The sequence below is a fragment of the Ascochyta rabiei genome, chromosome 5, assembly GCF_004011695.2.
Source record: "Ascochyta rabiei chromosome 5, complete sequence".
In the NCBI taxonomy this organism is placed as follows: Eukaryota; Fungi; Ascomycota; class Dothideomycetes; order Pleosporales; family Didymellaceae; genus Ascochyta; species Ascochyta rabiei.
Window position 1 is genome coordinate 4,831 of NC_082409.1, and position 22,595 is coordinate 27,425.

The 22,595-nt window shown below is 50.4% G+C and overlaps 2 protein-coding genes across 2 annotated transcripts, besides 17 other annotated features; one reads left to right on the plus strand and one right to left on the minus strand.

Moving 5' to 3' along the window:
• Nucleotides 1–240: part of a dispersed repeat that runs on past the window's edge.
• Nucleotides 1–380: part of a long terminal repeat that runs on past the window's edge.
• Nucleotides 1–9,905: part of a mobile genetic element that runs on past the window's edge.
• Nucleotides 429–7,599: a mobile genetic element.
• EKO05_0003202 (uncharacterized protein) lies at nt 1,252–4,899 on the minus strand (the record flags this gene model as incomplete). Its single annotated transcript, XM_059636114.1, has 1 exon — nt 1,252–4,899. One exon carries the CDS (start codon nt 4,897–4,899, stop codon nt 1,252–1,254), a length of 3,648 nt encoding a protein of 1,215 aa, XP_059492097.1.
• Nucleotides 5,565–7,285, plus strand: EKO05_0003203 (uncharacterized protein; the record flags this gene model as incomplete). Its single annotated transcript, XM_059636115.1, has 2 exons — nt 5,565–6,234; nt 6,276–7,285. The coding sequence occupies 2 exons, from the start codon at nt 5,565–5,567 to the stop codon at nt 7,283–7,285; spliced, it is 1,680 nt and encodes a 559-aa protein (XP_059492098.1).
• Nucleotides 7,604–9,624: a mobile genetic element.
• Nucleotides 7,835–7,929: a tandem repeat.
• Nucleotides 9,243–9,764: a dispersed repeat.
• Nucleotides 9,259–9,905: a long terminal repeat.
• Nucleotides 9,749–9,996: a mobile genetic element.
• Nucleotides 9,906–9,909: a direct repeat.
• Nucleotides 9,997–17,010: a mobile genetic element.
• Nucleotides 13,727–13,801: a tandem repeat.
• Nucleotides 14,250–14,288: a tandem repeat.
• Nucleotides 16,973–17,013: a tandem repeat.
• A 1,877-nt stretch (nt 17,014–18,890) lies between these two features.
• Nucleotides 18,891–18,944: a mobile genetic element.
• Nucleotides 18,945–20,319: 1,375 nt separating this feature from the next.
• Nucleotides 20,320–20,359: a tandem repeat.
• Nucleotides 20,360–22,365: 2,006 nt separating this feature from the next.
• Nucleotides 22,366–22,396: a tandem repeat.
• The last annotated feature ends 199 nt before the right edge of the window (nt 22,397–22,595 follow it).

Below are 22,595 nucleotides of genomic sequence, written 5' to 3' on the forward strand. Positions count from 1 at the left end.
ACCACTTGGATTGGGGGACCCACTCGGGTTGGACGTGCCACTCGGGTGGGGCAACCACTTGGGTTGACGCACTACTTGTGGAACTACTCAGGGAACCACGCGGGTTTGTGCTGACTACGCGGCTTGATGCTGACCATGTGACTATGTGGATTGATGCTTACTGCGCGGGTTGATGCTTACTACGCGGGTTAATGCTGACTATGCGGGTTGGTGCTGACTACGTGGATTGGGGGATCCGCATGGGTTGGGGGCTCTACTTGGGTCGGGGGCTCTACTTGGGTTGGGGGCTCTACTTGGGTCGGGGGCTCTACTTGGGTTGGGGGATCCGCATGGGTTGGGGGCTCTACTTGGGTTGGGGGTTCTACTTGAGTTGGGGGATCCGCATGGGTTGGGGGCTCTACTTGGGTTGGGGGCTCTACTTGGGTTGGCGGGTATCACTCAGGTTGGCGGGTATCACTCGGGTTGTGGGGACTACTTTGGTCGGTGGCCCTTCTCTGGGCGTTTCTTTCTACGTCTCTGAAGTGTCTGTGTTGCTATTTGGCTGTTTTGCACTTTCTGACTTGTGATCACTGTGCAGTCGCAAGTCAGCCTACAGCACGTTTCTCCTGACTTCTCCTGACCTAAGGTTTCGGGTTACGGTTATATCAAACACATTCTTTCTAGTCTGCTAAATACGACTGCACATGCCCCTCCTCCCAAGCATATAGGAAACGACACATCTGGCTCGCGTCTCTCTGGCCCATCTTGATCTTTAATCCGAGCCACTTGTAAAGCCGGAGCTCATCGCTACCGTGCACAATCGCGGCGTCTTGCATCTGCTGCTCCAGCCATGGCGTGCACATCAGTGGCTGGCAGGCAAGCAGCGCAGCTACTGCTCTCTGGAGCACTCCATCGTACTGGCAAGGCACATGCATCCCTTGTGTCTTAAACGCACCCTGTATGCTTGTTTCCTCCCACTTATTGCAGATGGCTTGGGCGCCCAGCAGTAAAAACACCGCGCATACTTCTCCCACTTCACTTGGTGCATAGATTTCACCTTAGACTCCATTAATGTCATCTGCGCTCCGCTGGCCTTTGAACAGTCCTTCCAGTCGTGGCGCGCCGGGTCAGCCTGAGTGGCCATGCAGATGGCGCACGCATTGCTCCAGCGCTGGAAGTGCTGCTCTAGCCGCTCCAGGTCATATACTTTTTGTTCCGTCCTTCGCCGTTGCTGGATCTTAACCCTCTGCTCTTTAACGACCATAGCTCGCTCTATACATCTGCGCTGCTCCTCTGCTGCCACCGCCGCAGTGTCGGCCTGCGTCTCCTCTGGCTCTTCCTGCTCTTCTTCGACGGCTTGTCGCTTGGTACACCAGGGTGTCGCTCGCATAGATCACACTTCGACTCTCCCATCTCGCATTGCTGCCTGTTCTGTCTGCCGTCCATGTGCTTGTCTATCGCGATTCGCCGACAGGATTCGACTGTCATGAACTCCTTTGCAGGTCGCTCCAGCTTGTAGCTGAGCGCCTTCTCTACCCTCCCCTCTTTTGTTACATAGCACGCTCTCATAACAATAGACTCGCTGTTAAGCCCCGTTTGTCCCGCCCGGCCGCTCTCTTGCACATATTGGAGCAGCAGGGGACACATGGCAACGTGGATCACCACCCGGACGCCTGCAGCGTCGAGCCCAAGACCCAGCATGTTCGTGGCTGTACAAAGCTTCTCTATGCCTAGGGTGAAGCTTCGCACCATGCGTGCCTTTTCCTCGTCTGAGCCCATCTGACGGTAGTATGCAGAGCACTGCAGAAGCTTCGCAAGCCGTTTCGTCTCGTCCACAGTTGGACAATAGACGATGATCTGCGCCTTGGGTCCGTACCTACTCCTCTTCGCAGCCACAAGCTCAATAAGTACTTTTTCTAGCGTGCCACGTGTGTACTCTAGCACCTGGTACGCAATGTTCGTTCGCGTGGTGCGTTCATCGCGGCATATGGTTACGGTCTGGGCATCGAGCCCTGCGGTGTGCAAGAAGGCGGGCTGCAGCGTGGGCGGCAAGGTTGCAGTCAGGTAGACAACCTGTGTGCCCTTCTCCGTCATCTCCACCATCTTGAGGAGGTCTGGCCGCCAGTCCTGTGTCGACTCCAGCAGCACGTGGCACTCGTCTATCACGATACGATCTAGCTGATGGAGCATGCGCTTTTCGTTAATGAACCTGCCGAACGCCTTTGTGACTGCGCTCTCAGGCGTCACTAGCACAATACGAGCCCAGTACGGCGGTCTTCTTCCATCCCACTTCGCGCAGGGGATGCCGAGCTGGTCGCAGCGATCTTGCAGATCGTCTCGCAAGGCATTCAACGGAGCCACGACCACGGAGACGCCGCCTGGCGAGACGGACGCGGGCAGCATGAACAGCATACTCTTGCCAGTGCCAGTAGCCATAACAACTAGCACGCGCAGCCGTCGCTGCATCACAGCCTCGAGGCTTTCTTCTTGCTTGCCACGATACTCGGCGTCCGGCCGTCCAGCGAGTCGCCTGAACTCTGCCTTGAGGTCCACCATCGCGAGCGACGACCAGCGCTGGAGCGCCTGCTTCTCTTGCTGCGCTACCATCTCCGCGCGAACACCGGGGTGCATGCGGCCGTCCTCCCAGGCGGATGCAAACTCCAGCACGCGATGCCAGTCCATGCTCACCCGCCGGAACTCCTCCCGCTCGGCCATGGTCTGAAAGGGAGACTCCATCATGGAGCGGCCGTAGTTGCCCTCCTCTGTTTCAAGGCTGTGGCCGGACTGCAACGCTTGCGCGTTGCTCTTCGCCGGCGCTTTGTTCCAGTAGAGCACTTCCAACCAGTCGCGTGCTTGTCCATCTCTTGCCAGCTCTCGGTGGATGGCTGGGTAGGCATGCCGCCAGGCGCGGGTGCCGAGAGCGGTGTTCATGTACTGAAAGGTCTGCTCGCGCAGGACACGGCGTATGCGATCGGTGCCCCAGTACCCGTCTGGGTTAGCGGATCGTGCCTTCTTACGGTCGGCTTCGCCGTACTCGTCTCCGTCGTCGCTCTCTTCGCTATCGCTCTCGTCGCCCCACTGCTCCTCCGGCTCTGGCTCCCAGATGAAAGCGGTAGGGCGGGCAACGCCATTGTGCAGCATCTGGAGATCATCTATGAACGGTCGACCGAGCCCGAGGAAGTACACCACCAGCTCACCCACCTCCCAGGGAACATAGCGGTGGATCGTCTTGACACGCTTGCTGAAGCTATACCCCTTGTGGTACGTGGTGGTGAAGGATACCAGGCCACCCTCTACAAACACCCCCCGATACCCTACCCCGTCTGCACTGTTCTCGCACTGTATCGAGGTAATCTCTGTCCCGCGACCAGGCCCGCCGCCAGACATGTGAACAAGCGTGAAGAGGCCTTCTTTAAACCGACGCACTCCTTTCATGTACCTAGCTACAGCGTCATCGCGCCATAGCGTCCGTTCCGGCCGTTGTGTGCTATCTATCCCACGAATAAATCTCTCCCTTAGCGGAGCCTCGTCCAACACCCGGTCTAGAAGCCAGTCTTGCCATCTATCTAGCTGGTTGTCGGGGTGCTTCAGAAAGCTCCAGCCCGTAGCCAGCTCGGCTGGCTGATCGACGAGTTTGTCCACGGACACCTCTGGAAGCGGGGTGGTCCCGGGTCGCACGCAACCCCTTTCGTCTAGATCCAAGAGTAGGACGTCCTTAAATAGCTGCAACCGCACCGTCTCGCAGAGTCCCTTCACCATCAACCGGAGATCGGCTAGCGAAAAGCTCTGCTTGTCAATGAGAAGCCGATCTCCATCCCACGACACGATACCGGGAGTATTACGTCGCTTTGCCTGTGTTCTAGCTAGCGTACGCAAGCGGAGCATTCGATTCATAGGACTGGGTGTGCCTTTGAAGTCGGACAGCGTCATAAACCGTTCAGACATGTCTTTAACTAGCTCATACGCAGTAGGTGCTGTACAAGGGTCTTTCTGAAGCGCTTTATCTCGCTGGCAGCGGGCATGATGCACTACGAGCGCTTTCGAGGTAGTGATCAAAGCAGACAGCGTTGGCGAGAACTCGTGCGCCGGAACCCACCCACCGCCATGGTGATCAGGCTTGAGGCCGAGGACAGCCACTCCGCTCAGCAGTGCGCTCTCGTGCTCGTCGCCAGTCAGGCTGTGGTTGAGCAAGGCGATCCAAAAGCGCAGGCATCGCTCTTCCAGTTTCTCTTTCTTCGCAGCGTCGTCTGAGCGGGCTATTTGCTGGAGTGACACCAAGAGGGCGTCTTGCGTGCTGGTAAGTTTGTATGGCGGCCGCTCGACCTGGTCATATGTGCGCCACAGGTAGCAGAGGATGCTCACCAGCTTCTGGCTGTACTTCTTGATCGTACCGACTCGATGCCTAGCGTAGAAGGGCCGCTCGTTCGATTCTGCGCCCGCCTCACGTCGCTCGATAATCTCCAGTGCGAGTCTGCCGACAACCTCAGCTTGGCTGCTATCGAACGCTTTTCGTATCAGCCGCTCTATAGCTTTGCAAACATCGCGTAAGCCCGTGTTGTCAAACGCCACTTCTTCCTTCCCACGCGCGTCTACCTCCCCACCAGCTAGCTGTTTAGCGCGCAGAAGTGCCGCCCTTGGGATACCTTGTAGGTGCGGGACCCATTCTGTGAGCTCTAGCCACGGATCAGCCTGCGAACGGATGCCCTCTTTAATCTTATCCTGCGCTGCTGCTGCCTCACGCTCTTCTCGCTGATGCTGGCGATCTGCCTTCACTCTCTGGGAGATGTCTGCTAGAGTCGCAGCTCCAACGCTCGTCTCGACTGCAACATACGCCGGCCAGCCAACAGCTCTAAACAAGCGCTGGCAGGATTGGCTGTCTCGCCATACTCGGTTGCGCGAGTGCTTGCTCTTTTGCCTCATATCTCCCCCTCGCTTTTGTTCGTTCACCCAGCCATGCTCATCCTTGCAATGTTTCTGCATGCCCTGCAGCGAGATGCAGGTATACCAACAACGCTCCGACAAGCATACCAGCCCGTCTTCTCGGCTTTTCAGACCAAAGACGGGCTCCTTAGCCGGCCTTGGTACACGCACGTCTCCTGGACTCCACGCAAGGTTTGGTAGCGCGCGTACAGCTGCCGCCAGGCTCTTGCGCGTAGCGACTGTGACCTTGGGATGGCGCTCTTTGAGGTGCGTAACGATCTGCGCTGGTGGAATAGCGGTGGCACATGGTTTACAAACTACGACTCGAAGTTCAGGCTGGTGTTCAAACAGCTGCGCAAATAGTTCTATGGTGTAAGGAGCAGAAGGGACACAAGTGGGCGCTATGCAACACGTCCGTTGGCCTAGTGTTTGCTATCCCCGGCATATTGATCGACAGACTGTGTATCGATCTTGCTTTTGGTTTAATTGCGCTCCCAGCTCCGCTAACGCTGGTTGGTGAGGGCGTCGTGGTACATCCGTGCGCGGCCTGACTTTCGGTGCCGCGGTGTGACCGCGTCAGAACCTCAACAACACCCAACCCCCTTTCCGCACAACCTTTGTCCGAACTTCCGCTCGCAACCTTATTCGCAGTACACAAGTCGATAATGCACTGGTTAGCAGCATTAGACAGCGCCGCAGAGCGGTTTGATGGCGGTCGTCGGAGCTTTCCTCTGGCCAGCGAAGCTGACTTCGTTCGCAACTACGCGTACGAGCCGCCGAATGAGGACTACAAGAAGCTCTTCTTCTGCCGAGCGACCATCTCACGCTCGCAGCGTGATCCAGGTGCTCGTCCGCACAGCGCAGGATGGCTGATCCCCACCCGTGACGATGCCAGCGTCTGCAAAGCCCGTCTTCATTGCCCACTCCGTCTTGTCAGCGATCTGGCTCGCGCGAGACGCTCGCCCGACGACGTCCTGCCTGACAATATCTGGGATCGTCTGGTCTCCGCGGCCGGTCGCTTGCGGAACGGGATGGAAGAGCCGCCGTCTGCGCAGAAGCCCTTTGCTTCCCCTTCACAACAGGCCTCCGCTCCACCCCCGCAACAAAAGAAGCGGCCACACCTATCTGCGCCGGCCCCTACACCAAAGCGCGCTCGAACAACCACTGATGAGACACATCCAGCCAGCCCTCAGCTGTCACAGCCTAGCGAACCAGATGAGCAGCTGAAAGACTCCCCTCTGCACATCACTACCATCTCCAACAACAACCGCCGTGCGGAGCAAAAACGCAGCAGGACACTCGCCACTTCGCGTGCGAAGAAGCGGCTTGCCCTTGGTCTGGTAGCACCTGGCGACAAGGCTCCTCTTCCAGAGCAGGCTGCCTACACCTCTATGTGCAAAAGGACAAGTCCGTTGTCGCCTGGATCATCAAGCAGCCGGTCTCCGATGACACGGACTTCTACAGCTCCACCCAAACTCCCTACCTTACGGCCTGCACCCTTCTAGAGAAAGCGCGCGTGCTTGGAAACCAGTCCTCTCGGTACCACGCTGCCCAGTTCCTGCAGGCTTGGCGAGAACGTGGCTCACCCTTCAGAGGTGGCGGCGAGCTCGCTGGCAGCCAGAGCAGGACCGGTGCGGGAGCTAAGCGCTTGCAGCTGCTAAGTGTGCGCAACGATGCTGACAGGGATTTCTGCTTTGCCTGGAACATGTGCACACGTTACGAAGCAGAGCTAGCAGCTGTCCATATCGAGTCTCGATGGGCGTCAGCTCTCCTAGGTCAAGCATACTCCAACAAGATAGCGCAGATCTGGCATAACGACTTTGTATCTAGCAACGACAGGACGCGAAATCGATACGGAAAGGGACAGATCCGCACAGAGGCAGTTGCAGCGCTAGTAGAGTTAGTTAGTCCCAACGCTACTGAGAAGGACAAGCAGGTGTTTAGACGACGGTTAGGCCAAGCCATGCGCTGGTACTCCATTAGTCAGGAGCTAGGCTGGGGCATTCTGACCCTGATACCACACGACGAGATTGCGAATTGCTGGATAGAACGCACCCTCCGTGTAGGCCAGCTGCATGTCTGGATTGAGCTACTTAAGAAGGAGTGTCCAGACATTTGTGCAGCTAGCAAGGCACTTAAGAACTGGTTAGGGCCAGAGGGAATTGCTGGCGGGCCCATCAACGAGAAGAAAACGCTGAGCATTGAGGCGGAGGCGCCAGCAACCATCTACGAGGTGGAAGAGATTCAAGACAGCAAAGACGACGAAACTGACAACAGCGTTGACAACAGCACCAGAGAGCAAAGTCATGCTTCGCCGAAGAGTCCTACGCCAGCTCCGCGGTTGCGTCAGCTAACTTTGCTTGAATTGTTCCATCCTGTAGAGTAGATGTTACCTGCGCTCAACTCTGAACATTGTGCTACATACCTTATCGATACTGCCCTACAACATCGCGAACATCAATATTAAAACATCTACTATATTCCACTCACGTACCGTATGCTCGATTCTTCTAGAAATTCAACATACAATTGGGACGCACTTTGTACACGTTCCGCAATCGTTGCAGCAATATTTGACTTCAGGAACAGCGAACAAATTCACGCTGAAAAAGCGAACAAATACAGTCGAGTGTCTGTGCTCACGCTAAAATTTACATAGGCAAAGCGAACAAATACACTGTCTTTGTTCGTATAATCACTGGGAGTCTTTTTCTCTCTCTTCTGTTCCGCTCCGCGGTCTCAACCACCTTCCCTCCTTCACTCTCAACCGCTCCGCTCCGGGGGCATATCCACGGGCCCCCCGCCCACCCCTTCTTTTTCAACCCTAACCTCTCAACCGCTCCGCTCCGGGGGCACATCCACGGCCCCCCCCCCGCCCACCCCTCTACCCCCTCTCCCGTGATACCTTATCACGGGCCCACCGCCTACCCCACTTTCTCCCTCACCCTCTTTCTCCCTCACCCTCTTTCTCCCTCACCCTCTTCTCCTCGACCACCCTCTTCTCCTCAACTCCTATCTCCTTTCTCCTTCTTTTACTTTCAACTCGACACTTTTTCCTATCTTTAACTTTCCCTTCCCTCCTCGCTGCTCTCTTGTGACACCTGACGGGCCCACCACCCACCCCTCTCTTGCGCGCTACGGCCTTTTCGGTTTGCAGGCGCGTCTCTCTAACGCTCAATATGCCCTGTGCACTCTCAGGCGGGTTTCCGTCATACCCCCTACCAGTTGCCAGCCTGCAAATGCGGCTAACCCTAACCCTAACCTTGACCTGTGTCTGGTCCTAAACCTAACTTCACTTATCTGACGTCTTTGTTACGCTTACTCTCTTGTAACGCCTTACAGGCCCCCCTTTAGTTCTTCTTCCCTAAACGCTGTCTTAATTGTTTCCACAGTTTAATGCTGTGCTCTTCTGCTTTTAACAACTGATCTGCTCGCTCTGTTAACCTTCTCGCGGGTTACAGGGCCTTTTACGGGCTGTTTTGCTGTTGTCTCTTACTAGTCACAGGTTATGCTCCTTAACTGCCCGCCTTCCCTCCCTCTCCACCCTTTCGCCTTTCTCCAACAGTCTCGACCACGCTTCTGTTAACACTTGCTGCACTCTCGGACGGGTATCTGCTACACCCCTGTTACGCGTCACTAACGCACCAGTTACGGGGGCCTCTTCACAGGTTACGGACCTCTCTACGGGCTCGGGGGCACCTCTACAGGTTGTACGCCTTACTGTCAGCCTCTTCTTGCTCTGTGCTATTGTTAACTACTTCGCTCGGCGTCCTTGTAATACATTATCACGGCTTACCTCTCTACTGCTCTGCTATGTTGACCTCTTAATGATACCTCATCACAGCTTTGTTGCCTACCTCTTCTCTTTTTCTTAACTACTGCGCTTCTTGTGCCTCCCCACCGGCCTTCCGCCCCCCCCCTTCTACTTCACCGCTGCGCTCAGCTTCTTTGTGACACCTTACGGGCCCACCGCCCACCCTCTTCTCCCTTCTTCTTAGCGACCCTCTCTTAAAACACCCACGGGCCCACCGCCCACCCCTTCTTCTACCCTCTTCTCTCCCTTATCCTTTGCTCGTGATACCTTATCACAGCCCCACCCACCTCCCCTCTTTCTCCTTCACCCTCTACCGCCCCGCCCGACTGCTTTGTGACACCTGACAGGCCCACCGCCCACCTTTCTCTTACGCACTACAACATCTACAGGATTAGGAATGCCTTTCTAGCTGCGGCACCACAATCAGGTTTGCTAAACTTCCCCTAACTACTGTTCTATCTTGTGACAATACTCTCTAAACGCCCAAAAACCTTTTTAAATGCCTCCTCCTCTCTACATCTTACTTTTCCCTAATTTTTGTTGTCTTGATCCTGCGCTTTCTTTTTAATACAAACGGCTGCTTTAGGTTAGGGACTTATTTGCTTTTAGGTGCTCTTCCTGGTTTGCGGGCTCTTCCTGGATCAGGGGCTCTTCTTAAATAATTGGCTCTTACTACTTGGGGGCACTGATGTGGACTCCCTTGGCTTGCAGGGACCACTTTCGGGCCACTTGGGGGGACTACTTTCGGACCACTTGGGGTGGCGCACTACTTGGCGCGCTACTTAGGGAACCACGTAGGGAACTACTTAGGAACTACTTGTATTAGGGGACCCACTCGGGTTAGACGTGCCACTCGGGTAGGGCAACCACTTGGGTTGACGCACTACTTGTGGAACTACTCAGGGAACCACGCGGGTTTGTGCTGACTACGCGGCTTGATGCTGACCATGTAATTATGTGGATTAATGCTTACTGCGCAGGTTGATGCTTACTACGCAGGTTAATGCTGACTATACAGGTTGGTGCTAACTACGCAGGTTTGGGATTTGCATGGGTTAGGGGGCTCTACTTGGGTCTGGGGCTCTACTTGGGTCGGGGGCTCTACTTAGGTTGGGGGCTCTACTTGGGTTGGGGGATCCGCATGGGTTGGGGGCTCTACTTGGGTTAGGGGATCCGCATGGGTTGGGGGCTCTACTTAAGTTAGGGGATCCACTTAGGTTAGACATGTTACTTAGGTAGGGCAACTACTTAGGTTGACGCACTACTTGGGGGAACCACTTAGGGAACCACTTAGGTTGTAGGTCTTCTTGTTAGCTTCTGTGTCCTTCTACATGCTGTTGTCTGCTTAACCCAAATGCGGCGAACCCTAACCCTATCCTGACTTGCGTCCAGGCCCAACTGCAACTCCACTACCCTGACTTCTGTCCCGCCCTGAACCCAACTCGGCTGCACTGCTTCTATGAATTGTGAACAGAAAATTCTTTCATTTGCTACTACTGCATCTACTGCGTCTACTCAGCTAACAACCGCGTAATCTAACAAAATTCCTTAACTAAATTGTTGCTCTCCACGTTGTCCAACGGCTGCTTCTTCCCCAAATATTCAATTAACATCCTACCCGGTCCTGCATCGTCCACCCTAAGCTCCGCTAATTGGGCCTGCTATTAGGCGTTTGCCTCTGTGTAACCGAATACTATGCCTATTAATCCTGCGCTTAATACCCTGGTGTACTAACAAGTTCTGTCCTCTACTTGTTAATATCGCCCCTCCCCGTTCGGTTCCCAGCTATTGCAAATCTCCTGCGGCACGCCACTGCACAGGAAACAGCCTAAAAACATGTCAAACCGAACTTGATCATCCATCCTCTGTACCATCTCTTTTGCTTTTTTGCTTTCTGCCCTCTAACACTGCCGTATGTTGTGTCCGCTCTACACGTTGCCTGCTCCTTCGCATATCCCGCATCAATTCGCCTACCACACTAACTGCCTGCGCACCCACTCCATATCAGCAAACTCTTGCTGTCGATGCTCCGTCAACGTCTGCCACAGCCCCTGACGCGCCTGCTCCTGCTGTCGATATACCTGCTGCATCTCTTCTTGTTCAGCTTTAACAACGTCTATCTCTTCTCTATCGTTGTTCTCTGTCCCGCTCTCTTCTTCTGTTTCTTCCTCTACCATCTCTTCCAACTGCCCGTCTATCCCTCGGCACACGTCGCACATCTCCTTGTTGTCCTCCTCTCTACACCCTGCTCGATCCTTCCTCCCATCCAAATACCCGTCCAACACCTCCCTCTAACAGCCGGCTGCCCCGCTCTCGCCACCTTCCACATACTCCCTCACTAACTGCCGCTCAGCTTCTGTCCCGTTGTCGTTGGTGCGTTGTTTCCTATCCTGAACAATTAAAACGGCCTCGCTTCGCAGCCTGTCCTGGCCTGCCCTGCCGCTCTCTTGCGCGTAATCTAATATGGTGAACAGCCAATTAATGTGAATGATGCACCGTACATCTGGTATGTCCACGCCCATGCCTAACGCGCTCGTTGCCACGATCGCGCGCTGCTTGCCTGCCATGAAGTCCGCCAGCATGCTCGCCTTGCCTACGGCATCCGCGTGATACGCGTGACAATCCAACTGCTCTGCTAACGCCTTCACCTTTAGTTTCAAATTGCTATATATAATAAGCTTGCCTGTCTTATACTTCCACATCTTCTGCCGCACTGTCTTAACAACCATCAACTCAACGTCCTTCTTCTTTGCGGACTGGCTGATCTTAATGGTCTGATACGCCACGTTCGTCCTGGTGGTTGGTTGTCTAAACATCCTGACCTGCTTCTGCTCGTAATGCATTCGTCAATACAGCTCGTCCTCTTCTGTCAGCAGCAACGTTGCTGTTAACAGCACCATCTGCGTCTCGGCTGCTGCCAGCCTGCCGAGCTGTTGCATCTGCTTGCGGAATGTGTATCAACGGTTTAACACAATGTGACACTCGTCGATCACGATACGGTCCAGCTGCCGCGTTGCTTGCAGCCGGTTTAAAAACGTCGCGAACGCTTCTCCTACGGCCGATTCGGGCGTTACAAACACGATGGCTGCTGCGTCAGGCAGGCAGCGACTTGCCTATTCGGCACACGATATCCCCAGCTCCTTGCACCGTCGCATCATGTCACTACGCAGCGAAATCAACGGCACGACGACCACCGTCGTCCCGCCTTGCTCTGCCTACGCCGGCAACATAAACAACATGCTCTTGCCTGCGCCGGTTGGCATCACGGCCACGACAGGGCTCTCGCCGGCAACAATCGCCTCAATAGCCTCCTTCTGCACGCCTCTGAACTTGGCTTTCTTGCCCTTTATTTGCTTGAGTTGCGCTGCCGGGTCTATCTTCCTCAGCCGCTCCAGCCTCTCGATCCTCGCCTCGTCGGCCTCGCTCTTGAACGGCGCCTGCTTGCGCTTCTTCACGTCTGCCAATGCGTCTACAGCCGACTAAAAACCCAAAAACCAGTGCCAATCAGTGCTCGAGTTGCGGAACAGCTGCCTTCTGTTAGCTGTGACACCTGCCATCTCTATGATGCCGCGTGCGTACACCATACCTGCTACGTGCAACGTGTGTCCGGACTGCTCGTCTTAAATAATGGCCGCCATGTTCTCCTCCTTCCACTCCTCGTTTTCCTCGCCTTCCTCGGCGGCGAACGCTGTCGAGCCGCGCAAAAATCGCCAGCTGATGCCAATGGCGATCTTACGGTACGCTGCAATCGTTAACTCTTGTTTGAGCCCGATTCGGCTCTCGCGCTTCAACGTCTCCCGCACACGCTCTAAAGTCCATTTGCGCCTGTTCGGGTCGGCAGGCCACAAGTGGGATGACATTGTCTCCTTCTCCCACACCATCGCCTCTAATTGCTGCTAGAACGGCAACACCAACCATACGTACCACACCAGCAGCTCACCTACCTCACGCGGCAAGTACCAATGGATAATCTTGACGTCGCCGCTGACAGCGTACCCCTTGTGGTATCGCGTGACAAAAACAACTATGCTGTCCTTAATAAATATGTTGCGGTGCCCGCCCTTGATCGTGTTGCTGTGTCGGACGCTCAATATCTCCGTCGCCCGCGCAGGTTGTCCTGCCGTCATGTGCATGAGCGCGAGCAGCTTCTCTCTGAACGTAACCACACGGTCCATGTACCGCTCCACTTCGTTCCTGTTAATCCCAGAACAGGTGGCTGGCTTGATGAACCGCTCCCGCATCGTGGCGTCTTGCCCCACTCGTTCAAACAACCAGCTCTCTCTGTCCACAGGCATGCGGGTGCGCTGGTCTTTTAAAAAGTTCCACCCAGGTCAATCGTCAGTTGGGTTGTCGCGCAGCTGCTCCCACGGAATCTGGGGGACTTGATCGGCCGTCTGCCTGTTGCAAAACAGCAGCTCCTCTACCAGTATTCGCTTGGTCTCAGCCTGCATACCGTGCACTATGCCGCAGAACTGGGCTATAGTAAAGTGCAAGTTCTTGTACAGCAGCTCATCCTTCCCTATCCACTCGACGTGGCCGCGCGACGTGGTGTTGTAGTGCACCTTCAGCCTGTACGTGCGTAAGTCGAGCATCTACTGCATCAGGCTGTAGCTACCTTGCACTATAAACCTGTCCATCATCTGCTGCACAAACTCTAAGCAGCCTTTTGGTCAACGCTGACTAGGGAAACTGCTGCCGCTATCGCTCCCCCCGTACGCGCTGTCGTCGTCGAATGCCTGCTCTTCAAACGGCTCGGACAGCTCCAGCGCGTGCTGCACAACCATGAAACGGGTGATTTTAATTACAGACAACAAGATTGGCGGGTACAGCTTAGGGCCCTTCCAGCTGTCCTCTTTGACGCTGAGTACAGCTAACGCACACACTAACGCGCAGTCGTATTCCTTGCGGCAGATAGTCTGTTGGAGCAGCGCAATGCAAAAGTCCAAGCACGCTTTTTTGACAGGTCTTAGCTTTGCGTGCTCGGGCTCATGGTCGCGTTCGGACGGGTCCTGCTCGTCGTCGTCGTTGAGCTCATCGATCATCATCTCGTCTTCCTCTTCCTCGCCGTCTTCGGCTTGATCCTCGTCTGCTATCTCCATCTCTGCCCCGCCTACGTCTCTCTCTGCCTGCTCGATCAATGCCTCCCACGCCTCGCGCTGCTGCTGTGTGAAGCGGTACTTAGGGCTGTTCCAACAGTGCTCCCTCTGCGTCTGTGCAAAAAACATCAGTATCTGCTTCTATGGACGTGACCGCTCTTTGATCGACTTCTCGTCTATGTACGCCTGCAGCGGCGTGTACCTAGTCTGATACTTCTCTGTACAAATGGCCTCTATGCGCACGAATATGCCTGTCCGCTTAATAACAGATGTCTGGCTTACGCAGGCCAGTCCATCCATCGCGCTCCAAATTGCAGCCTTAACGGGCTCTTTATCTTTCTCCAGGTCTATGTTAGGCTCCTTAACGCTTGCCAGTAATTCCAGACGATCCAGTTTGTTCAAGTACGGCAGCCACCCAGTCCGCTCCAGCTATGGGGCCGCCTCGTCCTTCTCCCCGTCTTCGATCGTTGTCTTCGTCCGGTTCTTGACATTGGCCCACGTCTTGGCCATCTCCTCGCCTACCCGCGCCCACGCCGCCTCGCCCTCAACAGGGACGGGCTGCGGACCGCTGTCTGGGTTGTGACGAACCTCAAAGTACTGTAATCTGTGCCGGCTGCTAAAAAGTCGCTGGCAGTGTACGCGCTTGCAGCCATCTTCAAGCTGGGCCTGTAACGCCTTTGCCTAGGTTCAGCTGAGGCGTCTACATTTCTTTCTAGCTAACCACCTATGTGTCGTACGCTAATGTTCTTTCAGCGTCTTTAGGCTGCGGAACACTAGTTGGCATGTCTCTGGTTCGAGTTAACACAGCAGCCCGTCGTCGAATACGGGCAGCTGGGGGATTGCCTGCACGCCGTTGCTGGGTATCTCTAACTCCGTAGGGTACTGTAGCAAGTCTGCCTACTAACGTACAGCTTCTCTAACCGCTTTAGCGTTTTTAAGTAACTTCTTGTGCTGTTTATGCAAGTGGCTCTTGATCTAATCTGGCCATACGGCGTATCGGCACGCTCTGCACACCGCAACCTGGTACTCAGCCAAGTGCTCAAAACACAGATTCTTGACTTCTTCTGCCAACATGTTGGTGGCTTGGTTCTTGCTTGATCCAACGCTGCAGTTGCTGTTCTTATTGCTGGGTTATGTTAAGTTTCACACCCTAGCCTCTGCGTCAGCTTATGATGTACAGACCAATCTCCGTTTAGGCTGTTACCCTGGTCCAGGGGCTTAGCACAACACAACTGCTTCTTCTTTCCCCTTATCTTCAACGTTAACAAACAAACATGTCGCCATCTAATCTGCTGTGGATCTCTGCGCTGGAAGATGCCGCCAAGCAATTCGATAGCGGGCCTTAGAGCTTCCCCTTGGCCAGCAAGTCTAGCTTTGCCCACAGGCTCGCATACGACCTGCCAAACAAGAACTACTAAAAGCTGTTCTGGAGCAGGGCGACCGTCTCAAACTCGCAGCGTGATGCTCTACTCCGCCCGCACAGCGCAGGCTGGCTAGTTCCAGACAAGACAAGTGTCTGCAAGCCTGTCTTTGTCGCCCACTCTGTGCTGTTGGCAATATGGCTGTTAAGGGAGACGCTCGCTAAAAGCGCGTTGCCTGCTGATACGTGGGCGCGGCTGGTCTCTGCAGCGCAGGACCTTGCCAACAGCGCAAGCGACAGCTTTCAAACAGAACCCCCTTCAGCGCAGCGGCCCTGCGACTCCCCACTGCGGTCAACAAAGCGCGCTGCTGCGTCGAGTTCGGCGCTGCTGTCGAAGCGTCTCCGGCTAGCCACCGAGCCTCCCAGCCTAACGACGCTGCAGCTGTCAAGGTCAAACAAGTCTGACGGGTTGGAGGAGCCTGAGCCTGAGGAGCCTGTCCGTGAACAGATCAGCCAGGAGGAACCCGCCCAGATCACGACCATCACCAACAAAAATCGCCGTGCTGAGCGAGAGCGCGCCAAGAAGCTGGAGCTCATGCAAGCGCAGAAGAAGCAGGACCTTAGATTAGTACTGCTGCCTAAGTCGGCATCTCGTAGGGAACACGGTGCCTATGCCTCCATCTTGCGCCAGGACAAGCTGTTCATTTTATAGATCCTCAAGCAGCCAGTAGACGACGACAACAACCTGTACAGCAGCGCCACAGCGCCTTACCTGACAGCTTCTGGCATGCTTAACAAGGCCCGCTCTATTAGCAATGCTGCTTCCTAGGTCTCGGCTGCTGCCTTCCTGCGAAGCTGGCGTATGCAAGGATCGCCTTTTGCGCAGGAGCCTAGGGAAACCCGCCCGCCCGCTTCCTCCCGCAGCCGCTGGCAGCTGTCGCAGAAGAGCAGCGCCTTGACGGTGCTCCAGAGCGCGCTTGCCTCCGCCTGGAGCCTGTGCGATCGCTACGAGCAGGAGCTGGACATTATCCACATCAAGTACCGCTGGGCCATAGCTTTCCTCAGCAAGGCCTACACCAAGAAGATCGACCAGATCCAGGCGCAGGACGCCGCAAGGCTGAATAATAAGGGCAACAACTGATACGGCAAGGGCAAGGTCAGCTCTAAGGCCATAGACGCCCTGCTGCTGTCTGTCACCGCCGCTTCAGGGCCTGAGCAGCGACAGCGGTTTAAGAGGCGGCTGCACTAGGCGCTCCGCTGGTACGAAGCAGCCAAGCAGCTGGGCTGGGGCATGCTCTGCCTGATGCTGCACGACATTATCTCCAACTTGTGGGTAGAGAACAATCTCCGCGTCCCCTTCTGGCACATCTGGCTTGAGCTAGTTGTGAAGGTGAATCTAGAGGCCCACAAAGCAAGCATAGCCTTAGACGCCTGGCTGGGCTTAGAGGGCATCTCTGGCGGATCTATCAGCAAGAAGGCAACGCTGTCGATTAAGGCAAACATGCCTATGTCGGCGACACAGGTGGAGGAGATTAAAGACAGCGAGGTGGAGGACAGCAAAGGCGGCAGGGACAAAAATGACGTTAAGCCTGCGCCTGCCCAGAAGACAGCAAAAAGCCCTGCACCCGTCCGTCTAATGTGCCAACTTACTTTGCTTAAGCTGTGTAAGCCTTTTTAAGGCAAATAGCGTACTACAATTTTTTATTCTGTACTATATAGTAAGTGTGTTTACTTCTTATATTAGTGTTTGCAGAGTTGTTCTGTTATAGTGATGCGGCGCGGCCCTGGTCCTCCGCGCGCTAGCCTAACCCTAACTAACCCCAACTACAAGCACCAACCCCAACACTACCAACTAATGGGACAATAATGCTGGGGGTTGTATAGATAACAGAGTTAAGTGCTACAAGAGCGTCAGCTGCATCTCAGCTTAAACAGACTTAAAAATAGAATTCTAGCGTACAACTGAATAGTATTCCAGCGTACGTTGTGACTAAAAATACGCAAGTGTCCTGTAGCTGTTGTCACTAACAAACCCAAAGCTGTAACTCCAGTGAAGGTACACTGCAACTACCCATTTGGGATAGAGTTGTTCTACCCTGTAGACGAAGTATAATGTTCCTCCAGCATAGGGTACCTACCGTGTAGACATGTAGTGTTAGTAGGCTTCTTGTAATCAAAAATTCTTGCTGTAGGTATTACATTTTTATAGTAGTGTTGCGTGTTACAGGTATTCTGGTTTCACGTTAGTTCGGTGCAATAACAGTTAAACCTCTGCCTCACTAAAACTACGCAAACAACGTTGCACGGTATTTCTACATAAACGCAACATAGCACCCTAAATCTGAGTATGTTAATCAAATCTGCAGGCACAGTTTAGGCTCTGGCAGCTTTATGCGTCAAGTTGCCGCTTACTGTAACCTTAACTGATTTCTTTAAGGTTTTGAAATCAGTAATGCCCCTGTTGTTCAGAACGCTTGGACCTCTAGGAAATCCGCAAGACCCTATAAATCCTAACAAGTCTTTTAAGGTAGGTCTAAACGCTAAGCTGTGCCTTTATTAGGCCAGACTTTTAAGGCAGGAAATTGCGGAAAGTGATTTCCTAGTGTACTAGGAATCTTATGTTAGTCTGCGCTGCAATACAATAGCATCTGTGTTAAATATCAGGGATAGAACAGGCGTTTTTAATTAAGTAGATAAGAACCTGCTCTAGTGTAAGGAAGCGGCGTTAGCTAGATGCTTCTGTTACTTAACCCTTTCCTAAAAGGGCTACTACGTACTTATATCTAGACTTGTTTATAATGTAAAAAAGCTAGCGTAGCTTATAGGTAGAAGGTGGGGCAGTAAACTATCCTTACATATACTCTAAGATGCTAGAAAGTGTAGGTAGCCTTGCCATTTTTACCGCTATAGATGCAATAATAGGTTTAGTGTAGATAAGCGCTGAAGGCGCGCTAATAGCGTCACTAATTATTATTCTTAGCTTATGTTTATTGTGGCTAGGGGAGGAAACAGAAAAGTTAACTTTCTTTGGGGTGGCTGTAAGAGGCACCTAATAAGCGTGCTTATAGAATTTGCAAGAAAATAGACTTTATATTAAGGGTTTAGGTAAACTTACATAAGAAGTTTTAAATTTAAAGTGTTAGTAATGCTAAGGGAATAAACAATGCACGCCAGTATTTCGCTAAGGCAGTGCTAACAGCTAACTTTCTGTTCCTCCTTACTAGGAGAATCTTGTAACTTAATAAGTTAAGCTAGGTAACTGCTGTACTAATGATTTGTTCTAGTACCACTAATTTTAAGGGCTAATGCAATAATGCGGAGGAGATTGTTAGAGATGTTAGAGTTAGATCTGCTTAAAGTGCGTTTCTAATCTTTTATATATGTTGCACATATTAGGTTTATAATCTAGTCTTTTAATCCCAGTATAGGCATAGCTGTGTAAGACCTAATAAACAGATTTTAGATTATTAGCTATATAAACTAGAGCAGCATCCTTTTGTCCTAAATTGTAACGTGCTGCAGGATCTGTCTTACTAGCGCACGTTTTTCTATCTGTAGTTTGCACAACCCCTAACACTCCCCTTACATATGTGCAAGACGTCCTTTAGCACATCTTTAATCTAGGCCTAGTCTTAGTAGCTAGTTAGTCTCTTTGCTAGAGTTAACTTTAGTGTGCATCTGTTGTAACTGCTGTTTTACATACAAGTTAGCCTTATTAAGGAAGCTAATTAGCTCTTCTAGTCTATTAGGCGTACTTGTATAAGAGCCTCTTTATACTATGCGTAGAGGGGGGTAGCCTAGTAGGATATTTTCTCCTGTCCTTGTGTGTTAGGTATAGGTCCTGTCTTCTTCGCCTTAAACTTTTTATCTCCCTGCAATCTTAGACCTAGATTGTTTGGATATTATACCACTTCTACTAGGTTTACTACGTCTTATTTAATATTAGGACATGTTGTTATTACTGTACTGTAGAAACATCTATTTTAACTTAGTAAGCGCTGTTATATTCTTGCGCTGCTCCTATACCTGTTACAAGATATTTAGTAAAACTTTTACAGATATTACAAAGTAATTAAAGTTGTAGTGTAAGATAGCTTGCATATATGTACTTATAATGCAGACTATGTTACTTTAGAACACAGCAGAGTATTTATATCTGCTAGAGGCACACAGTAATAGGCGAAGCTTATTTAGTAAAGTAAGGATTTCCTTATACTTAGCGGCGGGTGTAGAGTAGCGCATCTATCAGACTAGATCTTAGATAGTCTAAAAAATAGGTTTTATTTAACCTGCCTATGTGCAATCACTCTATAAGGGGAAACGCAGTAAAGAACTATTCGTTTTAACAAACGCTATCTTAAAGACACGTACTTTATTAAGGCTAGTATTGCCTATATAGTTGTCTAATTAGTTAAAGCATAGCACTTCTAGGCCCCTTTAGGACAGCTTAGATTACTTAGCTCTTGTATTAAAGTTAATTGTATCCTGCAAGGTCTTCTTCCTTTTTCTAGTCTAGCGCGCTTATAGTTTGTTCTATACTATAAGGTTATATATCTGCATATACATCTATACAAGTATAAGATAGAGAGATAAGAAGTCTACGCTTGTAGTAGTGTGCTGTTGTGCTACTCGGTAGATCTAAAGTTGTTTGTATTTCTTAATTTTTCCTTATTTAGTTTTCTCTTTAAGGACTATGCAGCTACTCTAGAGGGTAGTATAGAGGGCATTTGTTGTAATGTTAAGATTTAGATACTAGTTTGCGTAAAAAACTAGAATTAGAAGATCCTATATACATAGCTTTTTAGCTGGCTAAAACGTACCTAAGTTTACAACAGATTGTGTTATATTAAGTCCTTATCTTTGTTAAAATAACACCTCTTTTATAAACATCTGTTGCTGGATTATGTTTATGTACCTGCTCTTAACCTACCTCTTACCTACCTAGATGTTAGGGAACTGGTTTTTATTAAAATAGCCTAGTGAAACTTAGAGAATCCTTACGACTGCTGTAGCCAGGAGGCTGTTCAGCTCTTGCTAAGCAAGTGGAATAACTTCAGATGTGCCTAGCCTTAACTTTGTTATTTGCATAATAGATTCTATAACAAGTATCTACTAGTTTACCTCTGCTATACAGAATCTGTTTACATCCTTAGTAGAAAGAAGCTAGAAGCTAGAATAGGTAGTATCTAGCCTTGTTTTATAGGCTGGACTGCAGGTACTAGATACGCTTAGATTATCTAGCAGTGTATGTAATAGTTTAAGCTATATCCTCTATTTTTAACAATCTCTAAAACTTAATTCTAAACTGTTATTTACTAACGCGTGAATACAGCTTTTTATACTTTACTGGTGCTTTATAAGGATAGGAGAGTTAAAACCTTGCCTATAATAGTTCCTCTTCCTTACCTATTGCTGTATGTGCGCATTAGCATATAAGAGACCTTTAAATAGTAGATCCTAGAAAGGATAGAGACCTTTAACTTGTGTTGTAAACTACTCCTTGTTTACGTTGTAGGCTTTGCAGTACCTAAGACCTCCCTGTTAAAGTGTGTTTTAAGGCTTAGTATTAACTAAGATGCTGCCTGCTTGTGTACCCGCCTATAGGTAATTATTAATTAAAACTAAGGTTGCTAGGGAAAAACAGCTTTTATCCTGCAGCCCCTGTGCCTAGTGTTGATTGCACGCGCTTTTGTAGAGAATTGTCTTTCCCTTACTATAGGGAAACCTCTTATAACCTAAGTCTAACTAGAAATTCTCTTAGTTAATATACTTGCTGTTCTATTATTAAGAAAAATCTGGTTTAAATGCATCTTAGGTTGCACTAAAACTAGGTAGGATTCCTAATAAGGAGAGTTTAAGGTTGTAGGAGCTAATAACAAGTTTAGGAGACTTAAACGCATCCTGTGGCAGCAGCGTTAAGATAACGTTCTCTAAGAGATCGCATATTAACTTCTATAGGGGGCTAAGGACAACTTTAGGTATAGTGTATGTAACCTAGGCCTAGGTGCAAAGGTTTTAGTCTATAATAACCTCGCTTTTAATGTTAGCTTTTGTTCTTATCTCTTCAAACGAGTAGGGGTAGTAATAGTTCTAACCTGCAGAGCAGACTAGATAGAGTAATAGAAGGAGGATGCAATTTAACTAAATCTCTATAGCATAGTTGTCTAGATACTAACTTACTAATATAACAGAATTTCCTAAGGCATCTACATACTGCTCTAGTATGTTACTAAAGAATTTAAAGTAGTTATATCTGTCCTTAGTCCATATAAGCATGCATTTGTTGTATGTAATATTAATACTAGGAAACTAAAGGCGTAGATCTTGCTGTTTCAAGCAACTAAATAGAGGCTAGAAGTTCTATTGCACATCTTGTTTAAAAACAGCAAGGCTTTCTAGGTAAAAAATAATACTGTTAATGTTAAAACTGATTTTAAAATTATCTTCTTAGGGACCTGCGTATTGTTCTGCGGACTAGTTAAAATTAAGCTTAGGGGGCAGACTTAGTTTAGTTTGGTCAAGCCTAACACCTGTAAGAAGCGCTCTCTAATTTATTTTGCTTAGTAGATTAGGATACATCCTAATAGGTTTTAGAAGCAATAGAGGCGCGCTATTGTTTTAAGATAGTAGTTGTAATTGTAAGAGGGTTTATTTAATAAGTTGCGTTACGTCCTCTAAAGATTAGCTAGGTTCTGCCTATTAGCTTTCTTAGCTACACGAACATTTCTGCTGTAGGCACTCTATAATAGCCTAGATAGCAGCTTATTATAGCGCGTTAACTCCTAATATTGTTACTTAGGTCTAAGTGTTAGTTTTATAAGGTGCAGCTAGTTCTTCTTTGTTTGTGCTTTCTTTGCTACTAGCAAGGTCACTTTTATCCAGCCTGGCCAGCAAAGGACTGACATCCTCGCTGTTACTGCAGGGACTTAGATAACAAGGGTCCCTAGAAATACCTTTAGGGGTTTCTTAACTAAGGATATTTTTAGATTTGCTACTATAAATAAGGTTAGCAAACAGAACAAACCTTAGCAATTAAGACCTTAGCAAATTGGTACTAATAGTTATGCTAGTGCTTAGGCTCTTAGAGTGTATAATCTTAGGGTATAGGGAGTGTATAGACTAGAATATAAAGTTTCTAAGTTAACTAATAATGTTGTTAATGTATATATTAGGGCCTATTAGGCTAATAGGCAGATTTAGTTATGTAGTTAGTTAGATTAATTATTATAACTCTAGTAGGGTGTTCTTAGCATGTTGCTTAGGACGTGCAATATAGGGTTGTTTCTAAAAGTTAACTTTATAAGCTTAGCTCCTTAGTAATAGCTGCTGTAAAGAACGTTAAATTTGTTCTAGCCCTGTTAGCAACACACGTTTGTTAACAAATTTAATCTGCTGTAATGTTGCAAAAGTAGTAGGGATACTAGCG